Source organism: Gossypium hirsutum, chromosome A11 (genome assembly GCF_007990345.1).
Source record: "Gossypium hirsutum isolate 1008001.06 chromosome A11, Gossypium_hirsutum_v2.1, whole genome shotgun sequence".
NCBI lineage: Eukaryota > Viridiplantae > Streptophyta > Magnoliopsida > Malvales > Malvaceae > Gossypium > Gossypium hirsutum.
Genome location: NC_053434.1, coordinates 10,944,628 through 10,958,725, shown reverse-complemented (window position 1 = coordinate 10,958,725; position 14,098 = coordinate 10,944,628). Strand labels below are relative to the sequence as shown.

At 33.8% G+C, this 14,098-nt stretch overlaps 1 protein-coding gene and 1 long non-coding RNA gene across 3 annotated transcripts; both read right to left on the bottom strand.

Moving 5' to 3' along the window:
• Positions 1 to 142: 142 nt before the first annotated feature.
• LOC107923856 (uncharacterized) lies at positions 143 to 3,877 on the bottom strand. The gene is made up of 3 exons (XM_016854013.2): positions 3,218 to 3,877; positions 1,459 to 2,929; positions 143 to 1,345 (listed from the first exon to the last, which is right to left on the bottom strand). The coding sequence occupies exons 1-3, from the start codon at positions 3,537 to 3,539 to the stop codon at positions 1,153 to 1,155; spliced, it is 1,986 nt and encodes a 661-aa protein (XP_016709502.2). The 5' UTR covers positions 3,540 to 3,877; the 3' UTR covers positions 143 to 1,152.
• Positions 3,878 to 6,891: 3,014 nt separating this feature from the next.
• On the bottom strand, positions 6,892 to 10,401 carry LOC107923146 (uncharacterized). 2 transcript variants are annotated; one of them, XR_001691538.2, is made up of 5 exons: positions 9,775 to 10,401; positions 8,242 to 8,982; positions 7,707 to 7,876; positions 7,528 to 7,590; positions 6,892 to 7,293 (listed from the first exon to the last, which is right to left on the bottom strand). It is a non-coding gene; the product is annotated as an uncharacterized lncRNA (long non-coding RNA). The 2 variants fall into 2 exon arrangements; XR_001691539.2 differs by having other exon boundaries at positions 8,242 to 8,965.
• Positions 10,402 to 14,098: the final 3,697 nt, after the last annotated feature.

Below are 14,098 nucleotides of genomic sequence, written 5' to 3'. Positions count from 1 at the left end.
CTGGTGTTTTAGGGTTTCTTTTAGATTTTTTTTTATTTACCTCACTTTTGTTGTACTTGGGTTGACATTAATGAATTTGGTTTGTTCTACTTTTGAAGATTTTAGCTTCCACTGCTTGCTTCGAATTAAGTGACCAAATGTGTACAAATTGCAACTAGCCAACTTCATTCAATGTAAAACATTTTCCAAGTATGTACTTCAAGGAATCAAGGATACAAGAACAACCATTTCCAAGGCTCATGCTAGTACAATTCACTTCAGTTTTTCATAGTAGTAATGGCCATGATTTTGGCCCATAAATGCTTAAAATTACTTACAATGTACTGCGCCAGGAATAAAACTCCCTTATCATACTAACATTCCATGACCTCCGAATAAATAAAGTCCCAGTTTGACAGCTTTGATAAGGTCTATAGTTGCATGAATCTTTGCCACTTTTTGTCATTTCCATCACTATAAAGCAGCAACTGAACAAGAACCTGTCTGACAGGATCCGCAAGCCTCGCTACATCTCAAATAAAGCTGAAACGGGTGGAGATACTGCAGATGGTATATACACAAGCTGAAACTACAACCAAGCTCAATAAAGCAACATGCAAGTATCTGCCGAAACAAACAAAAGATTACAACTACCCCTAGCAGTAAAATTCTGAATAAATTGCGCTGGAGAGAAGAAAGCCTTTAGGATATGACTTCTCAATCAATACCAGCAACATACTAGCGATAGCTCGTACATATACCAAATCCACATGGGCACAGAGAATGAATTCATTACTTAAATCTGACCCTTGATCCTGATAATTTCCAGCCTAACTCCATCTTCTTCTTAAACCCTTTTCCCCTTCTGCAGTTCCCCGATATAGTATCGCAACAAATCGAGATAAAAGGAAAAAAAAAAACAAAACAAATACATGAACTGATTGAAAACCTATTCCTACTTATTTTCGTCATGATCCAAATATCACAGCCCCACCACCACCTTTCTTGATACTAGATTATTTGTGTTTTTTTGCCTAAGTACCCTTGTTTCTTACTGCCCCCCTCCCTCCCCCCACCCTCCACCCCCACCCCCCCCCCCAAAAAAAAACGCAATGCTTATCATCTTTCATCACCTTAGAATCACTTTCAGTACCAAAAATACTCTTGATCAGATCAAGCAGCAGTCCCAGTACCCGTTTCAGTAATCGACTCTGCCTCTGGAAGGGTGACTGTAATTGGTTGCCATCCTGATTGATTATGTGTAATCCATTTCTTCATGGAAATTATCATATTCAAGATCAGGAGAGCATCACCTAAAGCAAATTCTTCCAAGCATGCCTTTTTTAAAGCCAAAGCCGCTTCATATCTGCAAATTTGATAAAAATTTAGGCTAAAGGAATCCCACTATAAAACCTAGGGCTGGACTGCTGAAAAAGTCAAAACCAGAGAAACAGAGAGAAGATCATCAAAGCAAAGTACCTGCATTGAGAAGCCATTATTGCTGATCGTCCAGCGGGGGATGATAAAAACTTTTGTATTCCCTCCCATGTCGTCTTCGAGTACTGATTAGGGTTCCCACCAATAGGATTGACACACTTCCATAGTTTCTCATTTCTACCAACATACAACTGCATTGAACCTAATGTTTGCTTCAATACCATATGTTGTTCAACTGCACTATCCAAAGCCTTCCTTACATCAGTATTGCGGTGTTTTGGATCTCCATAACGAATGCAATCAGTAATGTTCACTTCAGTAGGCATAATTTTTTCGTTTTTCAGTGTGTTTAAAGCAAGTAAGATAACACCAATTAGACCTTGCACATATTCAGATGGTGGTGAGCGTCCTTGAGCTCCCCAAGTGCCATTGTTAGAAATTGGTGAGGATGATGGAGGTGGAAATTCAGGGCCACGCGGATACCTAATACTAATGTGCTGGCTTGCTTGGCTGTTGTGCGACACATGGCTCTTTTGCGGTACACTTAGGATACCTTGATTAGGCAATGAATCGATAGAGCTTGTTTTAAACTCTTCTCCGATTCGATGGGGAAAATTAGAAGGTTTTTGAGCATAATTGGACTGCTGAGAAAAATTTAACTTACCAATATCAGGCATATTTGGTTGGGCCAAATATCTAGGCCCCTCCACTTTAGGAGGCATTGGACGGAAACCATGACATTGTGCATTAGGGGGTAACAAATTATCTTGTGCAGACACTGGTTGCAAAGGAAGGTTATTTGGCCTCAATGAATGAGGATGATGATTTTGATGGATGCCCATGAAATTACCATTGTTACTCCCTGAATGATTAGGATTGCTAGGAAAGAAGTTAGGAGTAGACTTGCTTGCAGAGACAGCAGGGTCACTGCCACCATAAAATTCATGCTGTGCTTTTTTAAATGACATTGCCTGTGCATATTCTGAATGGTAAGGGTGTCCATTGTTAGTATTTTCTTGAATGATAGTTGTTGGCGCACTAGAGGCTCTTGATATGCTTGGCTGATAGGGGGTTTTCCTGATATATTTCCCTTTATATTTGCTATCGCCATTCCTTCCAGAACTAGGCACATTTTGATTCCCTAATGTACCATTTTCAGAACTGAAAACCATTGGTTGACTATACTGGACCACTTCAGGAATCGGGTTATACATTTCAGGGTTAAAACTATTGTGACCATTAGCAAGTTTAGTTGATTCACACCTCGAAAGCGGAGGTCCACCAGCTGAAAGACTCATCCAAAGCCATACACTCCTGGCCGCAGCAACCAGGGGTGCTGATGCCTTCATAGGCTGCGCCAAGAGAATATTATATCTCCTCATGCGTAACTGATGGAGAGCGTTAGAAAAATCCCTATCGCCGGAAATCAACAGATAATTAGCGGGAGCCGGATTATCAACTGCCCAAAACAGCATATCAACTAGAATCTTTTTATCGCTCGCATCTTTCACACCTGCCCATGCAGAAACCTCAATTAATCAACAACCTTCATTTTCTATAACATCTTAAGTTCAGCATATAATTTCAAGACAAAAGTAAAATAAACCCTCAAGCGGAGGAGCACAGTAAACCATTTTTTCAAAGATCAGTAGGGAAAAACCACGTTTCTAAAAAAATTACCTTAATGTCTCCTGATCATTGCAAAATTAACACAATAAAAAGCAATGATTCAAGCTTTAATTACTATTATCATTAAGAAAATTAAGATATAAAGGAAGTTAGGTGGTGTTGATTATGTTACCAGCGGGGACATGATTGAGTGCGATGCCGGTGCTTGAAAGCGCCTGCTGTACATAAGAAGGAATCCGATTGGTGTCGCCGTAGGCGGAGATGGAAACGGGCCCACAGTAGTTCATCTTAACCAGCGCCGAACTAATGTTCTGCGCGATCGCGTGCGGGTCGCAATGTTTAGGGACCTGGCAGTTCTCTATGTCCCACCAAACCGACGTCTTCGCCGCAACGTACTGAGATTCAGCCGCGCCTCCACCAAAGGGTGGGGCTGCCGCGGCTGCCGAGGTGGCAACGACGGCGGAGGTGATTGGACCGGTTACATCTCCTCCCATGAGTGGCGCACGATAGAACGGTAAAAAAAAAGACAGTAGCTAGGCGCAAGATAGCATCAAAGAGAACTAAAGAAAAAAAGTGGCTTGGGTTGTTTGCTTCCCTTTGCCTCTGCTCTGCTTTGAATTGCTTAGCTCTGATCTTCTCTTATATTATTTTGCTAGTTCTGCTTTGGAGTGAGTCTTGAAGACTAAAGATGATGAATCTCTACTTTGCTTTGTGCTTTTGCTTAAGCCTAGTTTGGTGAAGGATCTAATTTCCAATATAGATAAGAAGGGGTGGTTCGTGGTTGTAAGTTTTTTCTAACCCTTTGATTACGCTTGTGGGGTGAGACTTGGAATATATGTACAGTCAACCATTCAACACGGCATTTAAAAGTCTTTTTTTTTTTTATCTTCTCCTTTTCGTTGGTTAACGCGGCACTGCGTTAACTGCACCAATGGTTATCGGTTGAGATTGAATGCACTAAGGCATGGTGTATGGACAACGCCAAAAGGTCAATGGACGTCTCATCTTCTCTCTTTTTTTCTTTTAAGAATGGCTTAATATATTTTGAGTTTCACAATTTTTAAAATTTTCTTATTAATTTAATAAACATTATATTATTAATTTTTATGATTTTATTAATGAAATATATTTATTTTTTTTGTAATTTTATATAATTTTATGTTTAATTTATTAAATATAATTTGATTATCGTGAAGTTTTCTTTCAATTTTTAAAATTAATTTAATAAAAAATAATTGATAATATTATTAAATTTTTCATTGAAAATAATCCTAAAATCTAAATTAAATACTAAAGTTAATATTATTACCTTTACATACTATAACTTTTCTCAAAGACACATATCACATTAAATTAAAAAAATACAAATATCACATTTAAGAAAATATCAAAATCTAAATATTAAATAATATATTAAATTTTTAAATGATATGTACTAGGTCTTTAATAATTTCTTCCCTTTCATTCATTGCTTGGATCTTGCGAAGAAAGTTCAGGGAAACATAGTACTATGTACCTCATCTTCCGAGTATTTTCCAATATTATAAAATTTTATTTTCCAAATAAGGATATTTTTATTCTTATTTCTAAAAACAATCCTAGTTTTTCAAGTACATAAAAAAATTAACTTAACCCTTAACTTCACTTCTCTCCAGTTTTTTTATATTAAAAATCATATCATATGCTTATATATATATAAACTATAAATTTAAAATATAAATATGTGTTTAGAAATAAATATAATAAATAATTAAACGTTTAATTCGAAACTAATTAATAATAATACATTAAATATATATAATTATTGGAGATAATAAAATGTGATTAATAAAAATATCAAAATAATTCTTTAGATGATAGGTAAATTAAAGGTTTTATTATCCCAACTAGTATGAGTTCAAATCTTTCAATACATATATTTTTTTATTTTTTAAAATAAAAAAAATAAAATTCTCTCAAATGATATTATTTATTTTAATTACAGAAATATATTTTTATAATTTTTAATCAAATTAATATCTAATTGATTCTAACTCAATTAAAAATTTAAATAATAAAATAAACTAAAAATTTTATAATACGCATATACGCATCAAAATCACAAGATCATCACTTGGGAACCATTTCTTGCAGGTGCCTCTCGCTAGAGTCATAACTCGTGGCAAGCCCCAATTTGTATTTTTAAGATATTTATTATATTTTCTTATTCAAATAATAATGGAAGTTTCTTTTCAAGATATCACTACTTTCTAATTTCTTATTTTCCATCGTCCACACTCTTTGCAAGAGTTTTCACTAATCATATTGAACTTTTTGATTTTTTTTTTTTTAAAACCCTTGAAGTCTCGACCTATATAATCAAATTAAGTATCCATCTATGAAACTATTTTTATTTTAAGTTATATTAAATTACATCACATTTACTGTATAAATAAAAGTGTTAATACGATACCTTACATAATTAATTTATATTATATCTTTTTTTTATTTATGTATCTAATTTCTATTATAAATAGATTATGTAATCCAATGTAAATTAAAAAGTAATATTTTTCTTTCACACTGAAATTCTCTTTTTTAAGTTTGTAACAAAAATAAAACATTTTTAAAATTTATCCAACATTGATTATACACAGAGCGGTAAAGAACATATATATAAATCTTTCTTAACACATGTTCAATCCTTATATACATATGGTTTTTAATTGTTTCATGTAAAGAATATATAAATATATAAAAAGACAAACATCATTATAATAATATTAATTATCATTTTTTTTAAAAATATGTATACCAATGTTTTCCCAATTAAGTTAGTACCAAGCGACACCAGCTCAAGAAAAAATTTTATAATAAATATAAATATTTGTTAATGTATCTAGTAACGGTGGTCGTGATATCATAAAAATTATTAATGAATGCGACAATATCCTCTAATAAAATAGAATATCACGCACTTAAAGCACATTCAAATCTAAATCATCTAATATGAAACAACAACAATGCCATCCAAACTAAGATTTAATCTGCTCTAAAATTAGTTAAATAATCATTTATAATTATAAACTTATATTTAATTTGATATCTATAGAGCTTGAAAAATTATAAATTTCTTAAGTGAAATAATAATTAGCAATCTGTGATATCTGAATTGATAGCATCTTTTGCAACAAAACCTCGAAGTGAAAAGCTTTGGGAAGTTAATTTGCTATTATTACTCCCAATAATAGTAAATAAAGTTTTAATAGTGTCCCAACTCCTATAATAATGACACATGTTATATTGCTTTATTAGAGTAAAGCATTGCTGATTTATTTACTTAGATAGCTAATTAAACTAAAGCAGTATTAGTATAAACAAGGTTGTACTGTTTTACCTAATCAGCAAATTATTGCCGGCCCCAAGGAGAAGCTTTTGTAATTTGTTCATTAACACCTCACTCGGGGGCCGGTCCTCGCACCCAACTCCAACTGTAGACTGTTACTAAAGTGTGTCGTTGCCGATGACACGACATACATATAAAGATGAGAAAAGTAGACCGAAAACCTAACGAATCCCCCCACCAATCCATTATTCTTTTCTCAAATATTCAAAACAAACCCCACTCTTTCCATCTCTGAACTTATATTTCTACATCATCAATCATTAATTCCTACCCAAGAATGCTGCAACCCGGAAATGTATCTTTTTAACTATTTTATCATCCCTTTCTTCTAATACTCACCAACCTAACCCGCTGAACGAAGTTTCTATATGCCTTATTCTTTCTCTTTCTACACGATTTTCTTGTAATCCAAGCAACCAAAGGTGCGAAACCATTTACTAAAGTAAAGGACAAGATGAGCATAAGAGGAAGAAAGGTTAGGAATAATTTAGAAAAAGAAAATATGCAAAGAAAGAAAAAGTTTACACATTATTAACAAATTGAACACAAAGTATATAATGCATGCATATGGAACTTTGAATAAACAAATTGTCATCACTTTCTAGAGTTTGTACCCTCATTATATATTTTGAATGCTTCAAAGTGGGTGCACGTCCGCACACACAGGCTCAGAAAGATAGAAAGAGAGAGGAAATGAGTGTGTGCGTGTGTGTGTGTGAGAGAGAGAGGTGATTGGTGTTTCACCTGAAGGTCCAGGTCAAGCATTTAACAGAGGCTGAAGAGCTTTGACAACAGTGCTCATAGTTGGCCGAAAATCAGCTTCAAATTGCACACACAATTCAGAAACAGCTGCCATCTGCAATCTAAACAACTAAATGCTTTAGAGATGGATGAAATTGATATCCAGGAGCAAATAACATGTGCCAGCTCTTTCATCTTTCTCTAGCGAATAAGAATACAAAATTAAAAAAGTATTTGGGTCAATGCAGCCTCTTAATTTAGCATTACTTGAAAACTTGAGGAAGGAGGAACATTAACAAAGAACATGTGCTAATAGAAACACAGACACTACCAGGAGCAACTAAGCATTTTAATACCTTCGCAACAACCTTGGGAGCATTCTCCACCTAGTCTTTGATCAACAAACTGCCTAATCTTGTCTTCACAAAGATTTGGTGTAGCATAACACAACTCACAACTCATTAATCAGTCATGTCTGAAATGTTTAATGATGGAACACAGGCTGAATATAAGAATATAAGTAACAGAAAAGTACCCATGTCACAAGACTTCGTTGTCCATGGGGTAAAGTATGATCAATAGGTTTTTTTCCCAGTCAGAAGCTCAAGCAGCAGAACACCAAAGCTGTACACATCACTCTTGACATTTAATTGCCCATAGTTGCCAATTGTAATAAAAAGACAGGCAGGGTTCAAGATGAACATTCTGAAATTAAGTTATATAAGGGAAAAGTAAGGATATTAAGTTTAGGCTTTTAGCAAGAAACATCTCAGTAATCAAATAAGAACTACTCAACTATAAGGCTTAGAGCAATTTATGATTGATATATAAAATACGGTGTCATAAGATGTAGAGCAACTTTCTCCAAAGCCACATATCATCAACAAGAAAAATGATCTTTGAAAAAATAAATAAAATAGATGGAAGTACAAAAAGCATTCACTATAACTCAGGAGCATGATAACCAACAGTTCCAAGTAAATAAGTAAGATGAAGACGGGCTGCAATATTAGGAATACAATCAGCAATATTTTCCACATCATCAAATTCTAGCACATTGCAAGACTTACCATCACAATGAATGACGCGAGGATCAGCCTTCTCGTGAGAGTACTCAAGCCCTTTTGCAGCTACTACGGTAATTTTTTCTCTTTGTGCCCATGTCAGACCAGGGCATGGCTGAGCTCCCTCAACACCTTTTCTCCCTGCATTAAAGGAAATGTAGCAATAATATAAATATTACCAACCGCTACAACAGACTTTGTTTCCATATAGGGAGTAACTTCAAGCATCATCACACTCCTCAACAGTTTTCAACTTTGTAGAACTGGAGCAATAAATGAAGCATCTTAACACATACCATGGAGAATATCATGCAATGAGCCATTAGATGAAACTCATATGCAAGTATACGGGAGCTCCCATCAATACAGTAACCAAGCAACTGGACAAAGTTATACCATAGAAACCTAAAAATACACGCACAAATGGATATAGAGTTGAAACACTAAAACTAATTTTGAAGAAGGGTTAAATGCAATGAATTAACACTGTCGGTTGAACCTAGGTCAAAAACCCAATCATCAGGTTGCTTACTGGCATCTAACTTCTTTTATGGCTGAAGCCTGTCCAGTCTTGAGTCTATAATAAACTCGACCATATGAACTTTCTCCAATCAAAGAATTTGTACCAAAGTTATCACTCATCTGTGATTTCCTTCAATTCATCTGCTGGAATAGCAAGGGCTTCAATAGGCTGAACCTTCACAATTTAAGCATTCTTTGATGCAGTTTCCTGCATAAAATCAATTCCTGCATAATCAAATTCAACAGAGATTACAGCAATAGCTTCAATACAGCCAACAAAAAGTATATCCAAACATAAATGCAAAGGATAGTATTAGAACAGACATGTATTAGTAGCAAAACAAAATAGGTAGGAAAAAAAAAGACATATATCCTGCATTCCTGCTAATAAGAATCTAAAAGCATAGAATAAATTAATAAATAAATTATTACTAAACTCCAACTGAATATTCACATAAGCACCAAAGGAGTTTATGCTATCCTACTTTTCTGGATACAGAGATATCGAGTAAAAATCACAGAGATGCATTGTTATCAGGCTTGATCTGAATTTCAACTAACTGCTGAATGTTTAATCATATATTGGTCTCTATAAATCTAAATAGAAGGCCCCAAAGCAGACTCTCCTTTCTTTTAGCATAATGAGCATTTCCATTCAAGATCTGAATAAGGCATAAAAACAAAAACAAAACAGAACCCCTGTAGGACTGCATATGAGATTAATTCTGTAAATTCACAAAATTGTAGCATTTCATTCTTACGTATAAAAAGAGAGGTAAGATGAGTTAAACCTTTCATCGGTTCATCCAAATGCAGCATAAAATACACAAACATCCAAAGCAATCACATGAAAACACAATGGAAATGAAGTTAGCTTAGGTTTTTTAGCCATGGCAACAGAGTGAAAATGTCAGAAATCCACAACTCACCAACTATTAGAACCTACTATTAGAACCTACTATTAGAATAAAAGGACGAAAGTAAAATTAAAGTAGAAAAAGTTTATGTAAATATCACCTGATATTTGACGCCGATGAAATGAAGCAAGCAATTATAGTTGGACCAGTCCAATACGAGACTATACGTATTAGTTAAGCGGGAGGTCTGAGACGCTGAACCCAGCGAAAGCTGCGTACATTTGGCGAACCGATGGGGGTGTGGGATGAAATGGAACATCAGAGTCTTGACTTTTTGCTTGCAGTTTACCTTAGATTGCGTTATTGCATGATTTATCTATACATACACGTTCTCTTTTTTTCTTTTTTTGTGCGTTTTTCTGTTCTACACTGAGGTAGCCAGACTTGACTCTGCAGCAATGTTAGCTAAAATACGCGTAACTTAAATCGGAATAGAAAGCATTCAATAGGGTGGTCTAGTAAGAACAGAGTACAATTTAGTTATTCAATAGGGTAGTCTACTTGTACCAATAAAAAACTAGTCTTTTTCTTTTCTTTTTTTTTTTGGATAAAGAAGACCAAAGAAGACATTATATCATTATCCTTCGAGCAGCAACCTGCCCCTCAACATCACTCTGTAAGAGAGTCATCACCTCTAATGGAGGATCCTGGATTATACGAACTCCCAACATCTGCGATCCTGCTACATTAGGCATGTAGTCCGCCACTGTGTTCGCTTCCCTGTAGATATGTTTTGACCCGAATTTCCCAATTCCTACTTAATAAATCCTTTACTGCTCTAATGGGGTAGTCTTCTTTGATTCCTTTAATAGTAAGGAAATACAATTTAGTGAAACGTAAAACATTTATACAATTTACATAAATATGTCAATTGAATTAAAATGATATATTTTTCTATAGTTTACATATAAAAATAATTTATTTTCATAAATTTTATGATAAAATTTTATAAAACAACCAGTCATAGAAAAGAAATTTATAACCAACTACTTAATTTGATTTATGTTTAATTGAAAAAAAAATTAAATTAAATTTAAAACATATTTTATTTATGAAAAGTTAAATAAATAACTTGCGCCTCTTTTTTTATTTTCTCCGATTCTCATTTTGTTTAGTGGATTGCTGCAAATTTCATTTATTTTCTCTATTCCTCATAAAAGCTTTTAGATTTGTTTGCTAGTGGAACAGTAATTCATCAAATTAGATCACTATTGATCCACGTTTAGGATCGGGTGACACAAATAATGATTTAGGTATCACACCTCTGTATTTGGGTTGCAAGGATTTCAATTCAAATTTCATCGGATTAAGTCTTGTTCTAAAATAATGAAAATGTATTTGATTACAATAGTCAAGTTAGGCCTTTGTAACCACCCAATCAACAAAACTATTTTAGTTTTAATGATAATGCATAAAAGATATTTTTTACACATAAAAGATGACTTTAATCTTGTATGAAATCGTAGTTATTTCCTTCAAAATTATGACTATTTCAAAGTAATTAGATTCAATAATCACTTATTGTCATCCAATTTTCAAGATAATTATTTAGACCTCAATGATTAAGGAGCTAGAGCAAGGTCATCTTATCATCACCATCAATCATCTGATCCTCTTTACCTCGGAACACAACTATTAAACCAACTTAGTTATTTTGATTATCGACCATTGTGGTATAGTCCAACTTCAGCACTATTGGAAGAGAAGGATTCCATTAAGTAGAGGGTACCCTCGACGTCCAAGTGCTAGTTGGAAAAGGATAGCAGTTACAAAATTATTTTGAGCCAAAGCTGGAGGGGACTCACCTTATTACCTTCAAAAACCTTCATTTCTTGCTTTTCAAATTTCCCTACAAATGAAAGCCACTAAGTCAAGACCGTCAACTTGGTTATAATTGTTAAACATCTTAACGATGTGGATCCACAAGTCAAGACAAGATCAAAACCTAGAGTGGACGGGTTATATCCAAACTTAGAGCAACTCCAAATAACCTTAGGTAAAGGACAAAAGAAAAGCTAAGTGTTCATTAGGTTTCACATCATACTCTTACATCTATGCCATTTGTCCATACTGGCTTTATGTAGTTTAAGGAAGCTCTCTTTTGGAGCAATGGAATCTAAATAACATCTCCAAATAAAATCTTATAATTTTTGTGGGTATTAAGTTTTCAGATAATATTTTAAATTGCTTGTCTATCTCTCATACTTCTAGATAGATAGAGATATCTCGAGTGTTATTCTTCTCAGGAAAGTAAACATATCCTAATTTAATTGAATAGTTTTATCTCTAGTGAAAGTGCCATACTAATCGATCTTCAATGAAATAAAATTTACGAGAAAATTTTGAATCAATGTTTCATAAAGAGGAGAAACTTTATTGAGAAGTTCATCATTCCAACAACGACGATCATAATGAATTAACTCATTTACCATAAATGTGTTTTAGATATATGACATTTTACTATTACTAACTCTAGTTTAAGAATTATTAAACTTTAATTTTTTTTTACTAATAATTATTTCTTGAATAGATATGGACTATAATTATATAGATACAATTTTTTGGGTCATAATATATATAGATATAATCTGTAATTTTAATATATAAACATGTCATTTTAATTATTAATTTACATTGTTTATATAAAGTTCACTTTCTTGTGTTATTTTCATTATTATGATTTGAAAAGTCCTAAAAATATTATTAAATAAAACCTTAAAAGAAAGTAGTTTCACGCATCAAAGAATATATACATACGCATATGTTATCATGAAGCATGGTTGTGTCCATTTTAGGGGTTACTGGTTTTAGTGTTGGTGGGGTAGAGAGAGCCTCTAAACAATAAGGGCTTTGGCAAGATTTTTGATAAATTACTAGGTATATTTTTAAATTGTTGACAATTTGTTAAGTATACGTGTTTGTTTATATATTAAATTAGATTATGCTTATTTGTTCTCTCTTGCTTTTGAGAAGTGGAACATTTTTTAAGCTCAAATTGGCTCACCTGCTTAAGGTCTTGTCATTTTGAACAATGTGCTACTTCTTTCTTGAGTTTTCCTCCTCTGCGTGGGTTTTAAAATAGCTTCTCCCAATTATTGACAAAAGGCTTCATGAAAAGATCTTTTTGCACAATCAAGGGATCTAAGAAATCTCAATTGTTTTAAAAATTAAGTGTCAAAAGCAAACAAATTCAAGAAAAGGTCTTATACAAAAAGATGGAAAGTCTCTTTTGTGGCTTAGAAGCGTGGGTGACATAAGATCTAGACTTGGACCGCCTTAGATGCTCTTAGATACTTTATGAGAAACCCCCAAACTCATGATGTTATTTGGAATCTTTTCCTTTTGTTTGTATGAGATTAATGTTAAAAACCACCGATACTTTAGGCCATCTTTTAATCACTATGAAAGAAATTGGATTCTTGTTTCAACGCACTAGAGGAGAGTTACTAGGAGGTAGCGGCTAGTGGCTTTTTAGGCTTTGGTTGAACATGACTTATGAGGTCTTGATTGATGTCCTTGTTAGGATGTTCTTTGCTTTGTTATGTTGATTGTTTTTGTTTGTTCTGCCATATTTTTATCTTCCTAGCTTGTCGTTGTTTCTTTGTTTAGTGTATTTTTTGTGTGACTCATAACCTCTCTTTTATGATGCATTCATGGCTTGAAATTAAATGAATGTTGGCTTTCTAAATATATATATACAATTAAATTGTATGATTCGATGTGCATTTGGCTCATGGTGAGTGGAATTTACAAGGAATACGTAACGCCCTTCACTCAATCTAGTCACCGAACCCAAGCTATAGGACGCTACCACAATTAACCAAGCATATCACAAATAATTTCGATTTTAAACATTCCATTAAATAATTAACGTGATATAATCCAAGCCTAATATGACTTATAAACATATTTGAATCCCAAACAAGCTTACGAAGCTTTTAGATCAACTCGAAAATAAATCAAGACTAATTTGAAGCTTTTATGAAAAGATAGGTAAAAAGAAAAAATGGGCGGTCACGCGGCTATATGACCAAACCATGTGACAGGCTGAGGCCGTGTGGGATTAAAACACACAGCCGTGTTGCCCAACCTTTCATGGGAACTAAAATCGTGTGACAGGCCATGTAACTAAGTGTGACCGTGTTGGACCTAATTGTAAAACTTTGTAAATATTCAGACAGTTGTGCAACCAAGCTGTGTGAGAGATTGTGATTGTGTGCACCATTTGTTACCCAAAACATACAGACCACACAGTCGTGCTATATGCCCGTATACGGCACACGATCGTGTGGCAGACCGTGTGTGCCTAAATGATACCCTACAATGCAAGTTACCACACCAAACATCCAAATATACCACAACCATGCCATATACCATTTCTCAATTTGTGCAAAGACATTAAAAGCATACCAAAACAATACTTA

Coding starts and splice junctions, on each gene's coding strand:
- LOC107923856 (XM_016854013.2), bottom strand. CDS start 3,539: ATGGGAGGAGATGTAACCGGTCCAATCACCTCCGCCGTCGTTGCCACC. Junction 2,930..3,217: donor ACTCAATCATGTCCCCGCTG/GTAACATAATCA, acceptor CTGCATGGGCAG/GTGTGAAAGATGCGAGCGAT. Junction 1,346..1,458: donor ATAATGGCTTCTCAATGCAG/GTACTTTGCTTT, acceptor TCAAATTTGCAG/ATATGAAGCGGCTTTGGCTT.